This window comes from Meleagris gallopavo, chromosome 6 (genome assembly GCF_905368555.1).
Source record: "Meleagris gallopavo chromosome 6, MGAL_WU_HG_1.1, whole genome shotgun sequence".
NCBI classification, from domain to species: domain Eukaryota; kingdom Metazoa; phylum Chordata; class Aves; order Galliformes; family Phasianidae; genus Meleagris; species Meleagris gallopavo.
In genome coordinates, this window is record NC_139409.1 from 24,223,234 (window position 1) to 24,242,507 (window position 19,274).

Genomic DNA, 19,274 nt, shown 5'->3' on the forward strand with positions numbered 1-19,274 from the left:
AGGCGCGGAGCGATCCCGAGCGCGGAGCCCCACACTTACCGTGCCCGGTGGGTCCGGCAAGGCGCGGGGCTGCGCGCGTACACCGAGCCCGAGCGGTGCGGGGTATTTTTCTGCGGCTCAGGGCAGAAGCGCTTTCTCTATATTCGTGGTTGAGTGAGCACATCCAGGTGTGAAATTGTTTGCACACCCCGGCACCTCTTATATTGCCAGCAAAATTAGCTGTTATTACTGTCACTGTTTAGTGATGGTTAGCTTGATAAAAAAAACGGCTGTAATCAAGACCTGGCGCATCTTTGCAAATTACAGATAATTGTAAACGTCCAGATTATGATAATAGCATCCTAATCCAGCCCGCGATGTAATTATTACGGAGTGTTACATCTGAAACTGTCCAGTAGGGCTCATTCAGCCATTATTCAGACCCTATTTTTGCACTGCAAATGGGTTGCTGAGTTGAAAATGTACGATTGTAATTTCGCGGGGCACTCAATGAGTAATGGTATAGGGAGAGAGAAACACAAAAGTGAAACGCGAACGGGAGCGATCAAATCAAACTCCGAAGGACAAAAGAGCGTTTGATTCCGAGGGAACGAGAGGAGCGGGAATTAAGAAAGGAGCGAATCAGCGCTGCGCGGCGGTGCGGGGCCCGGGGGGAGCGGCGCGGGGCGCTGAGGGGCGCCGGGGGGCGATGAGCGGGGCGATGCGGCGGGTCCCGGCCCCGCACTGCGGCTCTGCCCGCCGCCCGAGGCCGGCTGCGGGTACCGCGCATCCCCCGCCGAGGTGCGGAGCGGCCTTCCGCGCTGCCTCGCACCCCTGCAGCAGCAGCAGGCGGGGGTCCTTAGGGAAATTAGCGCGCAACCTGCTAATTGTCATTAATTAAGCCCAAAGAGCCCGGCTAACAGGGCTACCTGCGGCTCGCGGGGCTCGCGCGTGGGGGTGGTTCCCTTTTGCATCCCGATGCGCTTTTGTGAACCCCGGGAACGGTGGGCGCAGGGCCGCATGTGGCTGGAGGCTCCAATGGGGACCGTGGAGCGGCGGCTCTTGCAGCGCGGGGCCTTCCTTCGCGCGGGGATGGATGGAAGCGGTGCGAAGGACAGGGGAGGTGTGGTCCACGGGCAGCGCGAGCCCTGCAAAGGCGCTGTGTGGCGCGCATCGAGGAGAGCGCAGGGGTTTCCCGGAGTGGAGGGTGGCTCCGCTGCCTGACAGGGGCCGGGCAGAGGATCCGGAGTCCGGGGAGTCCGCGCTCAGGCAGCCCCCCACCAGGCAGAGCGACGGCAGCGGGTGGGCGGCTGCGGGCCCGTACCTGGGAGGGAAAGCACGAGGCCAGGGGCTGGGAGTGGAGCGCGGTCCCGTGGGCACCCAAACACCAGGGGAGGGCAGGGGCTCGGCCCCCGCCGCTGTGTGAGCGGGCTTTGCGGAACAAAGGGCAGCGCCGAGGATGGAACACAGGTTCTTCCCCTCCCCCCCAAAAAAAAAAGCAGAGTGGAAGGACGGCTCCTTGCGAGCTCTGCGGTTCCATTTCAACAGCCCCCGCCTGACCCCTCGGGCAGGTCACTGCCCCGCTAAGGGCGGCCACTCAGAGCGCTGAGAGTAAGAAGGGGGGGTTCCCCTCCGCCCCGACTTTCCCGAAGCAACACATCTCCGTCCTCCAGCCACCCCCACAACCACCTCAGTGTATCAATCGCGTGGCACGAATCACGGGTATCTGTAATCGTTGCCACATGCGCGGTGCCCCCGGGGCGGACACGGAATGGGGATGGAGTGGACAAGGAGTGGGCATGGATGGGGAGAGAGGCGAGAAGTGCCCGCGGAGCCGCGCTGTGGGTGGGGGGACACGGGGTTGGAAGAGGGAGGCCGTTCTGTTCCAAGGGGAGCAGAGGTGGTGGGGGGAGCGCAGCAGGGATCCATGGGGGAGGCTTTTCCATGGTGCCCATGGCTATGTGTATGTGTATGTGTGTGTGTTTGTGTGTGTCTGTGTGTGTGTGTCTGACTGTGTGTGTCTGTGTCAGGCCCTGCGGCTCAGCCCTGGAGCCGCTCGGCACCCACAGGAATGCGGCTCCTCTCGGCTCCCTGAGCTGCCCTGGCTCCTCATGGAAGTGGCCGCCAGAAAAAGAGAAGGGCGGGGAAGAGAGAGCGAGGGGGAAAAGAAAAAAAAAAAAAAAAAAAAGAAAAGAAAGAAAGAAAGAAAGAAAATAAAAGAAAACAAAGAAAAAAAATTAAGCAACAACAAAAAAAAACCAACCCTCCCGAGCCAGCAATCCGTCGTGCCCAAAGAGAGCGTCAGACAAAGGACACTTCATCCCATCCCGTCTCCCATCCCCTTTACGGGCTCTCTCCGGCCGCCGCCAGGCCCCGGGACAGGCGCCGGGCACAGGGCACGGGGCACAGAGCATAGGGCACAGAGCACAGGGCACGGGGCACAGGGCACATAGCACAGAACACAGGGCACAGCAGCGTCCCCGCCGGCGCTGGGCTGCGCACCTCGCGGGCAGAGGGGCAGCGGCCGGGCGCGGTGCGATTCCCAGCCAGGGCCTGTGCCCGCAGCACAGTGCCGGCGCTCCAGAGCTGCCGCCGCCCCCGGGCTCCCGGTGGGGGAGGGAAGGAGCGAGCGCGGAGGGACCGGCGGGGAGGGACCGACCCGGGGCTGCTACCTCGGGGGCCGGGGAGAGAAAGCTCGGGGGAAAGGGAGAAGCTCCGGCTACAGGTTCCAAACAGAACAGTAATAATAAAAAGAATACTGCTTGACTAAAGCTAAACGAGGAGGAAGAAAATAAAAAAGTCGGGATTTTTTTTTTTTTTCCCATTTAATTTGATTTTTTGAAGGAGATGGAAGTTGGCCGAAGAGACAAAGCAGAGCGGCTCCGCGGTCGCTCCCTATAAATCCTAAAGCCGGGACCGCCCGCAGCGCCCCGGGACGTCCTGCCCCGCCGCACCGCTCCCGGCTCGCAGCCCCCGGCCCCGCCGCACGGCCGCCTTCCAGCTGCACGCCACGGACCGGGCACAGCACGGCGGGGATCCTCCCTCAGCCCCTCAGCGCCCGGCATCGGGATGTCGCCGCGCATCCCGGCTGTCTTCCATCTCTCCGCCGCCGCCGTCCCACCCCGCGGAGCTCGGGCATGTCCCGCCCCGTGCGCGCAGATACAGCGGTGAGAATCCCTGCCATGGAGGAACCCGCAGGAGCGCGGGGAGCGGGGCCCTCGTTTTGCCCTTCTCTCCCCTCCGGCCCCACAAAGCACCTCTCCATCCTCATCTGGAACTTGGCTATTTTTTTTTTTTTTTTTCCAGAAGGGGTGATTTGGGAACGCTTCTCGTGGTCGAAATAATTTTATTTTATTCAGAATATACAGTTTAATTCCTCTATCTACAATTATTTACAAGGGTTAAAATAACATTGAAAAAAAGTCTCTGGAAAAGTTGAGGTCATAGATTTCAAGGCACCATTGACAGTGTCCACAGCTGAGCCGAAAAACGTCCGCACGGTATAAAAAAGGGTTCCTTTGAAATGCAATAAGTTACATGCACAAGCTTTACACATTTTAACCTTTTTGTTGTTGTTGTCGTTTGTTTCGCTTCCCTTTAAAAATCCCCCATACGCATTCCTTTCGTTATTATTCCTTAACAGTAAAACACAGGAGTCCGGGGAGCGGAATACAAAAGAAGCAGAAGGGTTTGGCCCTCAGTAGATCGTCCCGGAGGGCAGCGCCAAGGGGTGCTGTAGGGAGCCGTGGGGCTGCAGGTGGGAGCCAAGGGGGCTGGCGGCAGGGTACCAGGCCGAGGGGCTCTCCAGGTAGCTGCCGGGGGACGGGTTGGCGGCGGGCGGGTGCCCGTGCCCGTGGTGGCCGAGGGAACGCGACGAGCCCTGCGGTTCCCACACCGCCGGCGACTGCGGGGAGTTGCAGGCCATGGGGTCGCTGGAGCTGGGGCTGTGCTCCGGGGGCATCTCCCCATTCTTCATGATCTTCTTGATCTTGGACCTTTTGTTCTGGAACCAGATTTTCACCTGCGAGAGGGGGAGAGCAGAGGGAAACCCACACGGTCAGGGCCGGGCGCGGGCAGCAGAGATCGCTGCGGGACCCCCCCCGCCCCGCCCCGCCCCGTAGCGCCCCGAGCCGCGTACCTGCGTCTGCGTGAGTCCCAGCGAGGCGGCCAGCTCGGCCCGCTCCGGCAGGGCGAGGTACTGGGTCTTCTGGAACCTCCTCTGCAACGCCGCCAGCTGAAAGCTGGAATAAATAGTCCGCGGTTTGCGCACTTTCTTTGGCTTGCCGTTCACCATCCTCACCTCGGGCTCCGCCACCTCCTTCTCTGCACGGGCGCAAGGGCGGGAGAGAGACACACACGCAGACGTTAAGGCGCGGGCCGGGCGGCGGCGCCGTCCCGACGGGCCCCCGAGGCTCCCCCCGGACCGCCCGCGCCGGGGGCCGCTCCCTCCCTGCCCGCCGGGCTCCCCGCGGGGAGGGCGCTGCGGGAGCCCCACGCGCGGCCTCGGCTCCCCGTGTTCCGCCGGGAGGGGAAGGGAAGGGAAGGAAAAGGAAAGGAAAGGCCCGGCCCGGACGGCGCTCGCTCCTCCGCACCGCTCCGGCACCGCACCGCGTCCCGAGCTCCGCCGCGGCCGCTCTCGTCCCGAACCAAGCGCCGGGCGCTCGGCGTGCTCTCGTTATTTCCTTACTTCTTTATCCCCACCTATCCTTCTTTGTATTTCTTAATATATCCTTTCTTACAAAGAAGCAACGCAGAGCGCTAAAATCGCGGCGCTCTCTGGCACAACCCCTCGACCCCGCTCCGCTCCCCCCCTTCCCGAGCGGGGACGGCAGCTCTCCTCGGCTCCGCGGCGCACAACGAACCGGCCGTGCTCCCGTACCGCGGAGGGGGAAGGCAGCAGCGGGGCCCGGGTGAGGCTGACCGACGGCTGCCTCTCTCCGGCGCCCTTTCCGACGGGGTTTGCGCTGGGAAAAGCAGACCCCGCGTTCCACTTTTTAACTTTTTTTCTTTCTTTCTTTCTTAATTGTCAAAGGTTTCTTTAATCTTTTGTTCGTTTATTATTTTCTATCGTTAATTTATTGTTATTTTTCTATTTTCCTCGCGGCCGCGGAAGCCCCGTCCCTCACCCCGCTCTCACCTGGCTGCCCCGCGGAGCTTTGCCCGCGGCCGTAGGCGCCTCCGTACTGGTGGTAGGGGCTGCCGTAGCCGTAGTCCGCGTAGGCTTTGGCGGGGTAGCTGCCGGCGGAGCCGTTCATGCCGTACTGGTACTGGTAGGGGTTGAGCGCTTTGCCGTAGGAAGCCGAGGTAGGCGAGCAGTAGCCGTGCGGGGCCGCCCCCGTCGGGCTGTAGTAGTCGGAATCCGTAGCCGAGGACTCGGGTAAAGTGGGAGATTCCTGGGACGGGTGGTGCATGGCTGCGGCGCTCTGGAAAGGCGGCTGGAAGTCGGAGGACCTGATGTTGGGGACCCTTCTGTCAAACACTGCTGTCATAGCGCGGATCGCCGGGCTCAGGCGGACATGGCCGGGGGAGGCGGCTCGGCGCGGCGGCTGCGGCAGACTGCTGGCTGGGGCGCAGCATAGGCTTGGTTAAATCCTTAATTGCGCTCTTACGCACAGCAGGGTGGATCGGGTTCCATTGGCCAGAGCAATCGGGAGCAGCGACACCCTAACTCGTCCAACTAGTTTAGCACAACAAAGCTTTGGCTTTAAAAAAAAAAAAAAAAAAAAAAAAAAAGGGGGGGGGTGTGTGGGGGGGAAGTCCCATTCAAGCTCTTTTCAAGTGAATACCGGCAGCAACGTCCTAACCGTATGGCGGTGACCGAACGGCTTTGAGATGGGGAACGACCCACGGAACCCCCCGGCCCCCCACAAATGCCCCGGTCCCCTCGCAGCGCTATGCTCGGGAGCCCGGGGGGTCCCGTGAAGCTCCAGGAGCGTTTTCGTGTTTATGAAAGCTCTCAGTTCGCACTGAAATACACGAAGAGGGGAGAGCGAGGGGGGGCATGGGGGGTAAGCTGAACGCTGTCATAAATTCCAGGGCACTGCACTCCGACACGTCCGGGCAGGACGGTGCCGTCTGAGCGCGGGGAGAAGAGGAGCTGGGATTTGGGATTTGGGGACTGGAACAGCAGCATGAAAACTTTACTCTTGTTCTATTCCGAGTCAAAGCAGAGGGAAAAGTGTTCGATATTCAAGTATAAAAAGGAAAAATCCTCCAGATATAACCCCCACCCCCCAAATTATTTTTTAAGGCATCCGCAGCCTCTGCAGTCCCATCGGAGACCACACGGCCCCCCGTACTCGCGAGCTTTCAGCCCCCCACGCCTCCCGGCCCGAACCCGATTTTCCTGACTTTCCGCTGTTTTTTTCCCCAGCGGTTTTTATTTAACACATCCGGTGGGGAGAGCGCGTTTTCAGAAACAGCCGGCCCCTGCTTTCCTCCCCACAATGCCCGCTTTGTTCCCGACACACGCTCCCCGAGCCGCGCCGGGGCCCCGCGCCCGCTGCGCCATTTCGGGTCGGGCCGGGCCGGGCCGGGGGGCCCCGCGCTCACCCGCTCTCAGTCCCGGCGCGCAGCGTGGCTCGGCCGTGCCCGTGACAATAGCGCCACGCTGCGGCCGTGCGTGGGAGCGGCGCCGCGCTACCTGCGGCCCCCCCGCCCCGCCGCCGCCGCCCGTCCCCTCCGGGCCCAGACTGAGCGGCGGCGGCGGGCGCGGAGCCGGGCGGCCCCGCCAGCGCTGTCCCCGCAGGGCACGGAGAGCGGAGCGCGGGAGCCGCCGCCGGACAACGCGGCGATTGTTCCCGCCCGCGCCGGGGAGATGCCGCGGAGGCGGCGCGGGTGAAGGCCGGGAGCGGGGCGTCGAGACCCGGCCCCGAGTGGAGGGCTCGGAGCCCACCGCGGGACGGGGCCGGGCTGCGGGCGCTGTCCCCCGGCACCGCCCTTCCCGTGGCGGCGTGGGAGCGCCCCGCGGCGCGGTGCCCCCCGCCTGGAAACCCGAGGGGTTCTCGGAGCGTTTCCGTCCCCGCGCCCCTCGGGGCTTTATTTGCAGCCAACGAGCGAAATATTTTAGATGAAGCCTCTCAGACTTTTGGATGCAATCTTTCAATTGTTCAGAGAAAAATCTTTTACTTTCTGGAGAAAATATTCTAGCTCGGGCACAAAGTTTTTGCTGGAAACTGTATTTCCATGGAAATTGCTGGCAAAGAATGAAAGGAATTCCCCCCCTCCCCCTTAAAAAAAAAGAAAAAAAAAGAAAAAAAAAATCCTCCACAGTGGAAACATGGATTAACTCATGTTTTACAGCAGCAGAAAATGGAGATTTCCCAAGAACTTGGACAGCGGAGGGCTTCCTTCCAGCGCACTGCTCCAGGCTTCATGCTCGGTACCCAGGGGCAGTTCCAAAGCAGGGAGCAAAGGGACTGAACGTCCTCATGCCTTGCCTGAGGCTGGAAACAAATGCGGTCTGCTTCAAAGCAAAAATCTCGCTGTGTTCAATACAGGGAAGGGGCATATGCACACAGTGAAGAGGGGCAGTGAGTGCCCGAGAGTGTCACAGGGCTGTGGTGAAAGGAGAGAATGCAGGAAAGGATTTGAGGGGGAAAAATAAAAGAGAACTGGGAGCAGGGAGGAGAAATAAACCTGGCAGAAAATCTGGGTCAAGTGTGGGACTTTCTGTTGGGGTTTCAGCAGCATTGCGGGATCAGAAGGGAAGGGGCACTCAGGCACTCATGGCACTCTGAGGACAGGATCTGTTGGGCTCCTGTGTTCCCCTTCCCTGCCCTGAAGGCAGCTCACTTTCTGCCACCTGGGCATGGCTGCTGCTGGGTGTATGTGATCTGGGCTCGCTGGGCTCAGCCTGTCCCAAACCTTATGCTGCACAGAAAAACCGTGGCCTGGAATTTGCCCTTTAACAAACTGTGAAAGTTGTGTTTGTGACTGGCCCAAGAGCTGACATGAGGAACTCATGCTCCCACCTGCTTCCCCCGAATGGCAGTTCAGCTCAGCACACTCAGGACCCCTTTTATAGGAAAGCAGACATTGTCTGGGCTGGGCGGCAAGGCAAGGCCCATCCAGAGGCCCCTTCCTACCTCCAGCCCTTGTCTCACACCATGGGGTAAGGCCGCTGACCTCCCTGAGGCCATGGAGGCCAGCAGGGAAGCTCCCAAGATGATGCTGGCGCTGGCTGCCTTTCCAGAGCTTCTGTGGGGCCACTGGGGCTTCCCAGCCTAGGCCTGGCATGGCCATGAACAGTGAGAGGATGAGCAGAGGGAGACTGAAGAGCTGCCTGCAGCTCCAAGACCTGCAGGAGGAAGGACTCCAGGAAATCCGGCATCCTGCGGGGCCGGACAGCTGGGCTGGGTGACTGCAATGATCTTTTCAGGCCTGAAAATTTATTGCAGCAACTTTCAGCTCTGGGCAGCCGCAGGCAGTTACCCCTCGAGGAGGAGGAGGGCTGATTCATCTCGCTCTGCTTATTCTCGCCGCCTGTCACTTCTCCTTCAACCATAACTCACTCCTCGGCCTCAGACAGGAGCAGGGCTGCTGCTCTGTGGGACTTCAGATGGTTAGATAAATCCCTTTGCATCCCGGTGCCGTAGGAATGCTTTCCCAGGTCACTGACATGCCCGTTAAAAGATGACTGATCAAAGCACCCAAGCTTCCCAGGGCTGCCATCCCTTTTGCTCTGCTGTCGGTGGAGCAGAGCAGGGCGCATTTGCTGGCAGAAAGCTTTTGAAAGGCCCACAGCTCATGGATCTCCCCTTGAAACCTTAGGAGTGAAGCTTACTGTTGTCATTTTGCTCTTTTCACAAGTCTCTAATACCTTGTTATCCTGCAGAGGTCAACCAAACTTCTGTAGTTTAGACTTGGACAGAACTGGGGATGATGGCAGTGTTTGGCAAAGCTCTCAGGATGTTTAATGCTAGATTCAAAGGCAATCAGCACAAATCAGGCAGCATTAAAGCCTACAAATCGATGCAGTGATAAAACACAGCAGTGAGACTGCTCAGGAGGCGAGAAGTAGCATTCGACAAGGAGCCAGGACACCTTGCAGGTTAAAGATCAAAACAGCAAAATCACACCTCTTTTCGTGCCTCTCTTACTCAGTCTTTTTTTTTTTTTTTTTTTTTTAAATAAGTGAATACATACAAGACTTTCCCTGTGATTGCAGTTTCAAGGCTGTATTATTTCATTTCATCTCCTTCCATGACTTACCCATCCCTCACCGAAATGTGTGCTGCCATAATCTGAATGCTGGCTCCTCAGGCAGCACAGGGAGCCTTCCCCTTTGCCTGCAGCTGGGAGCAGCCCTACAGGGACACTGCCTGTCAGTGCGGTGCTCAGCGCAGTGCTCGTGCTGCCTGCTCCAGGGGCTCAGGGAGGGCACTGCCGTTGCCATAAGCACAGTGGAAAAGACTTTCCTTTCTCTGCTCTCCCTGCCTGAATTACATCTTTGTCCCTGCAAGAGGCCCTGCTGGAAGAAACATCAGGATGCTCTGCTTTAACACTCGTTTTACATTCTTGTGAAGATGTTCATTTATTGGAAAAATGGAGGTTATTTTCTTCTTCAGCTCAGATTTCTTCATCACGACACTCTCTAGCTGGTGACTGAAAAATAGCTCTTGGGGCTGTGTCATTTGTGCTTTTGTGAGCCCTCTAGTTCTTTTATTATTAGGAAAATGCCTTGGCATGGGACAGAGAAATAAGGTGTTTTTCTTAAGAATCACTCCCTATTTTAAGGCAGGCAAGTACTGTGCGGTAAAATACCACCTGGATGAACACCTACAGAAGGATTTTCATCAAAGACCTTTAGCTGAAAATGCATTTGGACAAGGAATAAGACACATTTTATCTTTTTTTCTTCTTACTAAAAGGGTAAATCAACCTTTGTAAAAAACAAAGGGTTATGGTGGCTTCCTTCTGACACATACTTTCTCATGGAGATGGACTGCCCCTCCAGGTCAGGTCTTTGGAGCAAGCACATAATGGAAGAATAAAAGAACAACACAGAAATTAATAGGTAAGGCTGTATGGCTTATTTAGAGCAAATGACTTCTGTACTCATTTCTGGCCTTCAATTCTGTATAGTTTTTAGTAACATTTTCACTAGTTTTATTAAAAAATGCACTTTTTTTTCTTTTTTTTCTCATAGGCTGCCACAAGAGGCACACATGGTTAATGTGACATCGCTCTGACTGTAGACTCCCTCAGTCACAATGGGCATGTGACGATGCCTGTGTTTGTTTTCGGGACTTGCCATCTCTTGAAGGACTGTTGGTGAACACTAGGGCTCTTTACAAGAAGGTGTAAGGAAGGTGGGGAACCTGTCTGGTGGTGAGAGTTACCAGTCACGACCCACAGAGCTCCTCCAAGTTCCATTAAAGCCAACAGGAGAACTGCTGGCTTCAGCAGGCCGTCTGTCCCAGGTTGTCCTGGGCTTTGCTGAAGTGTTCCACAAGGGCCAGCAATTTCCCCTTCTGGCTTTGGAAGAGCAGTTAGATAGCATGCAGCAGTTATGAAGGGAGACAGTCATCTTACAACAATTCTGGGCAACACAATGAGGGTTCTGGGCCGAGTGAAAGGAGAGTGCAGCGTGATCCAAGGATGTGCTGGTGCCAGCGTGAGGCTTCCCAGCTGCATTTGGCAAAACTTCAGGAGTCCTTTGTGTTCTCACAAATGTTGGTATAAAAACCGGACACTTCTAAGACCAGAGCGGCCAGGATGCCGTTACCTTCCACAGAGTTTCAGGGGGGAGAGCTGTAGGGCTTTATGGGCAAAGTTTGCACTGAGGATCTCTACCGAAGCCTGGTGCTTCTTTTGGTGTGCTGTCGGTGGTGGAGAGTGGTTTCAAGGGGAGCAGAGCTCTCTGTTGGGTGTTCAGCATTAACTTCTGGAAGTCAAAATAAAAGTGGCAATCACAGACTTGTGCACATTTTGTGTTTATAATCATAGAATTATAGAATGATAAAGTGGTTTGAGTTGGAGGGGACCATTAAGATCATCTTGTTCCAACTTCCCACTAGACCAGGTTGCTCAAAGCCCCATCCAGCCTGGCCTTGAGTGCTTCCAGGGAAGGAGCATCCACAACCTCTCTGCGCAACATGTTCCAGTGTCTCACCACCCTCACAGTAAAGAATTTCTTCCTAATATCTAGTCTAAATGAAGACATTATAGTGCTGTTTACTCATCCAGTATAAGCCCGGTGCTCTCGGCAAGTACAGTGTGTGTGCTCCGAATTCTTTGCAAAGCAGAATTTACATGCCACAGAAGAAAACACTTCAGCCTCATTTGAATAGGAAATAAAAAGAGATTGCATTACTCTATTTCTTTATAAGCTGAAAAAAATAAATAAAAGGCATTGTCCTCTTTCAGAGTTCAGATTTCATTTTCTTCAGATGAAGTCGTGGTGGCTAGATTTACAAAAACTCTATTCTTTTTTTTTTTCCACAGATCTGCAAATTTCCTATCTTTAAAGAGTTTGCACGGAGTCTGAGAGAAAACAATAGAAACAAAAATCTTCAAGCCAGAAGCTCCAAGCTGGCATGAAAGCGGCAGGAACAAGACTTGAACACTCCTTAATGCCAGCACAACCACCGGTTTATTTCTAAATTCCCTTGTCTCTGAAATTCTGTGCTTTATTTATCATGGCAAAACAGAGCGCAAAGCAGAAAACGCACTTCTGAAGATTTTCTTGGACTCTTTAGAGCTACATCTGAAGACACATAAACTATAATAGAAAACATACACAGAATTATTATTGTGTTTTACATTTTGGCATTTTTGCAAACTTCCATAATTATGTCATTTTAGTACATTAAAACAAACAGCAAGGAAATAGAAAATACTTCTTCCACAGCTGTGTTTACTACCTTAAATGTGTTTTTTTTCTCAACTAGGCAACCAGTCTGAGATAAGAGGTTTCCCTGCTGTGTAACACAGCATAATCAGGAGCACGCACAGTACCCACCTGGAGTATTCCAACTACAAGAGCAGTGGAAAATTAAAGCAAGAGAATGGAATAGTCAATAGCTTTTTCCAGTGAGACACATTTGACATAGTAATAGACTTACTTTTTAAATATATGAGTGTGCAGAAGACCTCTGAGCATTCATTTAAGTGAAAATCTTGTTTATAGAAGGAAAACAAGAATATTCAACCTTCCCTAAACAAATCCAGGTTTTAATTGAAAGGCTTTAAAATGCATTTAGCCATAATGTGAAGCATTATTTTGCACTTTCTTTACTGCTTTTGGGAGCAAATTTCACACAAATGAAATCTTAATAATTTATTCCAGTCAAATGAATGTATTTTGTCAGAACTGCAAATATCTGAAAGATATTATCTAGTCAAAATCCACACCAACCTCAAAGATTTCCTGAGGAGGTTTAGTCTGCTTGAATGTCTTCTTAGAAATAAATTAAAGTTTTTCCCAGTACAACTTCTAAAGTGGAGTCAGGTAAAAAAAATCAAAGTAGAGCAGGGAAGGGTTAAAAAATCATTGTAGAAAAATCACTTGAAATTATTGATGTGACTTTGGATTTTCAGCCATTGGTGATAAGGGGTCACTACTTTTAAAGCAGTTTGAGCAGTCTGGGTAGGGTTTTGTTTCAAAGGAAAGCCTAATGGTTCTTTAAAAAACTTATTTGGCATGATCACTCAGTATTTATTCAGTGTTGCAGAATTTAGCAACAGTGATGGGCTTTTTAGATCATATAAAACATATATTTTTCTTGACTTGAAATTAAGTGTTGTACTTCAGCTTTGACTTTTCTTTAAGGTCTTCAGTTCTGTATAAAGGAAATGTAAAACACTTTACAGTCGCAGAAGGAAAATGTGTTTTGAAACATCAGTGTGGAGTTTTTAGACTTCCATATTGTTTTGTCTCATGAACAGTTGAAGAAAAATCCTCTCCAGTGAAGTCATGGAATATCCTATAATAAACAAGTTTACAGATTTACAGATTTTGTTAAAAGACAACTTTGTATGAAAATAACTTATCTAAACCCACTTTGTTATTTAAACTTGGCCTGGAGAAGAGAGTGTGAGCCCCTAAAGCAGATAGGAGCTTTCAGAAATTCCTCCAATCAACTGAAACATTAGGCAACTTTTTTTTTTTTTTTTTTTTTGAGAAGATTTGAGCATCGATGTAGGCTGTTACAGCTTCTCAGTAAGTTTCATTAACATGGAGTGCAGCTCACCTAAATTTGTCACTCAAAAGTCAGGTCCCAGCTTTGAGCACAAACCCTCTGCTCCCATGGCTGAGGTGGAGAAAGATAGATGTGTTGAGAGGAATCACAGTATCATAGAATCACCAAGGCTGGAAAAGACATCCAAGATCATCCAGTCTAAACATCCACCTACCACCAATAGTTCCCCCTCACAATGTCCCTCAGTACAACATCTAAACGTTTCTTGTATACCTCCAGGGTCGGTGACTCCACCACCTTCCTGGGCAGCTCATTCCAGTGCCTGACTACTGTTTTGGAGAAGCTTTTCCAAACGTCCAACCTGAATCTTCCCTGGCGCTTGAGGGCATTCCTTCTGGTCCTATTACTAGTTACATGGGAGAAGGACCAACCTCCATCTCGCCACAACCTCCTTTCAGGCACTTGTAGAAAGCTCTACGGTCACATTTTCTAGACTAAACAATGCCAGCTCTCTCATTTGCGCCTCATAAGGAAGCCTTGTGCTTTCCTGGGAGAGGCATCATGAGGCAGCTGTGTATCCACTGCTGACACCAAGAACGTTGTCAACTATTTAGGATGCCCGTGGATGCTGCTGTAAACACAGTCCGAGTGCTAACATTATGGCTGCATTCTTGCCAACTATTTAATTCGGATATGACCAGTTGCAAAATACAGATCCTTTCTCAGAGGGCGTTGGAGTTTTTTGGGACTTGTTACCACCATGAAGTAGAACAAATAGACAGGGAGGTGGATCTTAACTCTTTATCTGGGATAGTGTGACAGCACTGTGGTGCGTATTTCCTCAGGGAAGATCACCAAAGGAGGGATTTTCGTCTTCCTTCTCTCAGAGGAGCAATGCCCATTTCTTTAAGCGAACAACGAAACAATACTTCCTATTCCATTTTGGAAGAAATGTGGAGTTGTGACTACTTAAAAACCACTTTCTACCACACAAAGCACCGTTCTACTCACAGAGATATTTATAGAAGAAATTAACACAACTTCTTGATAAATCTGTTGGATTAAAAAGTGATGTGGCTGGCAAACGCAGGTTCCCTTTTAGACTGTTTGAGCATTTCTGTCATAACAAACATTGTCCCCAAATGGTGGCACCCTTTCCTCTAGCAAATTTTTGAGCGATGCTGGAACACACTCTGCTATGATTCCCTTTCATTTCTGACATCGTTATGTCATTTTGTGGATTTGCGCTGACAGCATTTCATTTCGACATCATTATAGCATCTCAGCTGACTTTCCACACTGAGCACACCATGAGAGTTTTGTGATGAGACTATACTAAGAACAGGTAGAATAAGTAGGTTATTAACTCCATTGAAAAAAATTACGCAGCTGAAAATAATTGTTACACATGAACACAAGCAGTGGGTTTCCTGCTTCATTTTTTTGCAAAATTTGATTTTTTTTCTTTAATAGCCAAAAGATTGAGGATAAATTAAAGCTAGCCATGAGCTGGGGAGTGCAGAGCATGCCATGACAGAGGGAAATGATGAGGGAGAAACAAGAAAAGATAACAAAAAAAGTTGTAAATTAATCCATCTCTTTTTATGCCTCCCTGTGCCATATCTTACAGATCCATCAACTCACAAGCCAGGGTGTGCAGCAAGCGCTCTGCACGGATGTTAGGAAGAATTTCTTCTCAGAATGTGTGGTAATTCATTGGAATAGGCTGCTCAGGGAAGTAGTGGAGTCACCATTCCTGGACGTGTTCAAGAAACCTGTAGATGTGGCATTGAGTGTTCATTGGATGTGGTGGGGTTGGGTTGATGTTTGGGCTAGGTGATCTTAGTGGTCTTTTCCAACCTTAATTCTGTGATTATATCTCTGAAGGATCACTGGGTGCCCAGGCCCTTGTGAGGTTATCATGCCAGTCCCACCTGAGATGCCCCTGTAGAGGAAACCTGGGCTGTACCAAAATGCTCAAAGTTCAGAAAGTATCTGTAAGATCACACTTCCATCAGGGAGATGCTTTAATCATTTTATTACATTTTAATTATATCATCACATACTCGTGGTTTTTTTTTTTTTTTTTTTTTTTTTTAATTTGTGTTGGCGAGGTTATCCAGGGCATACTTAAGAAATAAAATAAGTCAGCAACATTATTCCATGTCATTTTAAATTAGTGATCCTGTGTTGGTTACTGCATTTGGTGCAACAAGTAAGGCCAGACATTTCTTCAAGGCTTTTTGCAGGACTGTTCTAGTATCTGTATTGTGTAAGTACCATACCAATCTTGGTAACATTTTTCCTAGAGTGAAATGAGATAATGAATAACACTACCTCCCCTGTCTGAGATGGAAAGATGAGGCAGAGGAGACTTGCTGGAGGCCAGATGCACGTTGGCTCCTTGGGCTCCCACACCCATCCCACTGGGGCACTCACTGCTGTCTGCTCTTTGTGAGTGTCCTTGGGCAGAGAGAAAACATCTTCCCCTTTAGGTTTGAGTGTATGTTTGACATCTCCACACCGCAGTGAAGTAGCAGGTTGCCAGAAAATAGTGTGTAACTGAAAATGGGAAAGTTGCTTATATGCTAGCCATGCCTGACGAGCGGGACAGGGAGCAGCAGGGAGAGGACTCGGATGGAAGAGCAGGGAGCTGGAATACAGCCTTTCAGGGCTGTAGCTGCAAATTTCTTATTTCATATTTGGGAATCAAGTGATGCGAATCGAAAAAGTTACCTAAGAACAACACTAAATTGTCTCACTGAGATAAGAAACACCAAGTAGGTGCACAGGGGTAGCACTGGAAGCCTTGTAGACCAAGCGCAGGGCTTCTTCTGCATGTCTCAGCCAGCAAGCAGCAGCCATCTGTGACATGGATGTGGGAAATGGGAATGTCTCCTGCAGCTTGGCTGATGAGCAGTCACATATTTTGTTACAAGTGTCTTATTGCCTGCAGAAAGCGGCTGCAGAACCTCCAGGTCCTTTGGGAATCTTTCTGCACAACCAAGGGCAGTCTTGGTGTCAGGACAGCCAAAGGGCTCTCAGTTACAGTGTGCCTTGCAACCAGATTGCGAATAGCTACAGTTCATCTCTGTGCAAAAATCTCCCAGGACAGAAAGGGTTTTTGGTGTTTCCATGAACAAACAAGAGGGTGAACTGTGCTTCTTGTAGCTCCCTTAAGCGAGGGAAGAGTGGCCTTCATCACAGTAGTGTCCCAGGTTTTTCCCAAGATGGTAAAGCTCAAGCAGAGAGAGACCCCTAAGCTCCTGGGGTGCAGCTTGTCCTTTCCATCAGAGCACACTCTTCTTGGCTGCCTCACCCCAACACAGATGTGCTGCACCCGGCCTTCAGAAATTCATGATTCATAGCTTAGCTTCAGCCTACTGCCAACCAGCACAGGATTTCCATTGACTTCACTGCCTTCTGTGGCCGCCTTCAGGTTCTCAAATCACATTGCCAAAGGCCAGCTCCCTGTTGGAGCTGTCAAGGATGTCCCATGTCACTGCAACTGGTGGCACATTGCCAGTTGCTGCCATTTTGGGCATGGAAGTCACAAGCTGACTTCACCTTCTGTTTGCCTTGTGCTTCTTTTAACACGGAAAATGAGATTCTGTAATTGAGAATATAGCTTTTAGATATCAAAGGCAATTTAAATTAATTAAGTTTGTCAAAAGATGGTTAAAATTAGAACTTACAATGATGTCTCCTGAGTTTTTGCTGATAAGAAATATGACAGACTTTCTGGAAAACCCTAGCTCTGGGATGGCTGCCAAGCGTTTGCTTCTCTATTGCTACCATATTTTGACCTCGAATGGAACTTTCTAATTACATCACAAATATTATTATATCATGCAAATTAGGAAGCTGTTAACATAGCCCAAGATAAAATAGCCGAAAAATAACAGGCTGCAGCCACTTTTCATTATGCTCTGAAGGTCTGGAAAGTTTTGAAGTACAGCTCCTCAATCCCGTCTCTTTGAATGTCAAAGAGCAGATGACCTCACAGCAAAGAAAGCTGGTTACCTAAGGAAGCTGGCTCATCCACGAGACACAATTTCTGCTCTCTTCTGCTGACGTCCTTTGTTATAACATATTAACAGTGATTTGTGTCCTGCTGAGAAAGTTGTGTTTGTGTAACGCCATTGGAGCTCTGTTGGCTGAGACAGAAGGTATTCTGGCTAGTTAGTCACAGCTATCAAATGCTTGGAACTTCGTTTTCGCTCTTTTCTGGCTAAGCATCTTTGACAAATATTTTGCCTCGAGGTTGAAAAAGTCCTAAGTAGTCAACAGCATTGTTTGCAGGACTGGACATGCATTTGCAGCCAGACGGGTGTGTGTGTTGCGCTCCTGCAGTGGGGACACAATGACATCTGGTGGCCGCTGCGGACCGGCAGCGGGGCTGAGGAACAACCAGCAGATCGGCCTCTGCGAGGAGAGGGGATGGCATCCCTTCGGGATGATGGGCGATAGGTCGGAATATCAGGGCGTAAATCAAGTAATACAATGGGAATTGTGAAACATAACATATAAAATATTCTGCTTACACATTATTTGTTTATTGTTATTAGGGAGCAAAAAACAGCAAACAAACAAACCATTGGCCAAATCCTCAGATGGTGAAAAGTTTCCCTATTGTTTTCAGAATTGGCTGTCAGATGAAAAAAAAGAGTTAAAGCAACATATACTGGGTGTAACCACCAGAAATCCTCCAAGAATACCCAGCGTGAACAAATGCACCTCCTTCTCTGCTCCTGAAAAAGAGATACATGTAAGCACAGGTTTCTGACATCTCAACATGACCTGGTTACTGCACCGTACTGCTGTCCATGCATTTTTTTCTGAACATGATGCAATCTCTGTAAGTCTTTTGCATAAAATTTTGCATAATCTACCACAAACACATGGTGCTCCAGTGGTAAGGAACTTCTTCTGCAAATAATGTTATTAATATAACTAAAGAAGGCAACCAAAACTTCTGTTTTTGAAAAGTGAATGCTAGTAATAGGAGAGAACAGATTTCCCACCAGCTCACACTTTCTATGTTCAAAGTGTATTATTATTTGTCTTCTATCAGTTCTGCTCCTACAGTGTTAGTTCTGTTGCCTCACCAGGATGCAGCACCTTAGAAAATCATCATACCTGCTTTCTAAAACCGGTAGGCTGTGCCAATTTGCTTAGTGAGTGATACTAGGGTGGGAATATGATACAGCTACAGCATCATCATAGCACCCAGAAGAGGATCACACTGAGCAGGAAGGAAGCTTTTGCTCCAGCTGATGGAGGCAAATCAATCCCGACTGAGGGATGCAGCAGACACTAGATTCAGTCCAGAGCTGTACCAGTTTCCAGGTGGTGAGAAGACAATTCAGCCTGTAGAAAAGTATTGTACACAGGAGCAAGGACAGTGGAGATGAGCACTGGGCTGGTATAAAGCTCTGCATCAAAAATAGTCACCCTGATCCAGGATGACTGGAGGACAGTCTTGTGTTGGTTTTAGTGGGAGACAAGAATGGGCTCAAGGTGGAGCATCACCTTGTAACATTACTTCTCATTTGTATTTGTGATACAAATGAGAAGTCTGAGACTGTGCAAATAGACTCTTCCTTACAGAGCAGAAAAAGGAATTTGAGCAGAGGGGTAGGGAACTGACCCTAATGTCACAGCCCTACTGCTCAACAATGGGCTCTTCACAGTGCTGTTTTCAAGGAAGGAAAAAGAAAGAGGAGGGTTTGTGTGGAAGAGAAGACAGAAGGAGAAAAGGCAAAATGTGGAAAAAAAAAAAAAAAAAGATAATGTGTACCAAGTTCAGTCTGCTATTATTAAAGGTTTGATATTCCTCAGAGCAACAAAATAGAAATCTATGATAAAAAAATTGATCTGACACTCAGATATTACAGAAAGTTCTTTACCAGACCATACACAGCATATTTATCTGATTCATCAGAATCAGACATCCCTGCAGGAGATGCAGGGGTGCTAATAATGGGACAACTGTGGCCTGAATTTCCATCCTCAGATCATTTTAGAGCATTAGAATGTGGCATTTGGTTCCTGACTGCAGCATTCAGGATGCAGGATGAAACAGGAATGCATGCATCCGCTGAGCTGCTTGTTTGAGTGTGCCATCCTGGGCTTTGGATCTGAATGGTT

General features: G+C 50.5%; 1 protein-coding gene across 1 annotated transcript; it reads right to left on the reverse strand.

Moving 5' to 3' along the window:
• Positions 1-3,305: 3,305 nt before the first annotated feature.
• Positions 3,306-5,627, reverse strand: DLX5 (distal-less homeobox 5). Its single transcript, XM_085227481.1, has 3 exons — positions 5,117-5,627; positions 4,118-4,302; positions 3,306-4,000 (listed from the first exon to the last, which is right to left on the reverse strand). The coding sequence occupies exons 1-3, from the start codon at positions 5,466-5,468 to the stop codon at positions 3,677-3,679; spliced, it is 861 nt and encodes a 286-aa protein (XP_085083607.1). The 5' UTR covers positions 5,469-5,627; the 3' UTR covers positions 3,306-3,676.
• Positions 5,628-19,274: the final 13,647 nt, after the last annotated feature.

Excerpts from the sequence above, each read along its gene's own strand:
- DLX5 (XM_085227481.1), bottom strand. The coding sequence starts at position 5,468 with ATGACAGCAGTGTTTGACAGAAGGGTCCCCAACATCAGGTCCTCCGAC. Across the intron at positions 4,303-5,116 it reads AAGCTCCGCGGGGCAGCCAG|AGAAGGAGGTGGCGGAGCCC; the intron begins GTGAGAGCGGGG and ends GCGCCCGTGCAG. Across the intron at positions 4,001-4,117 it reads TGGGACTCACGCAGACGCAG|GTGAAAATCTGGTTCCAGAA; the intron begins GTACGCGGCTCG and ends CCCCTCTCGCAG.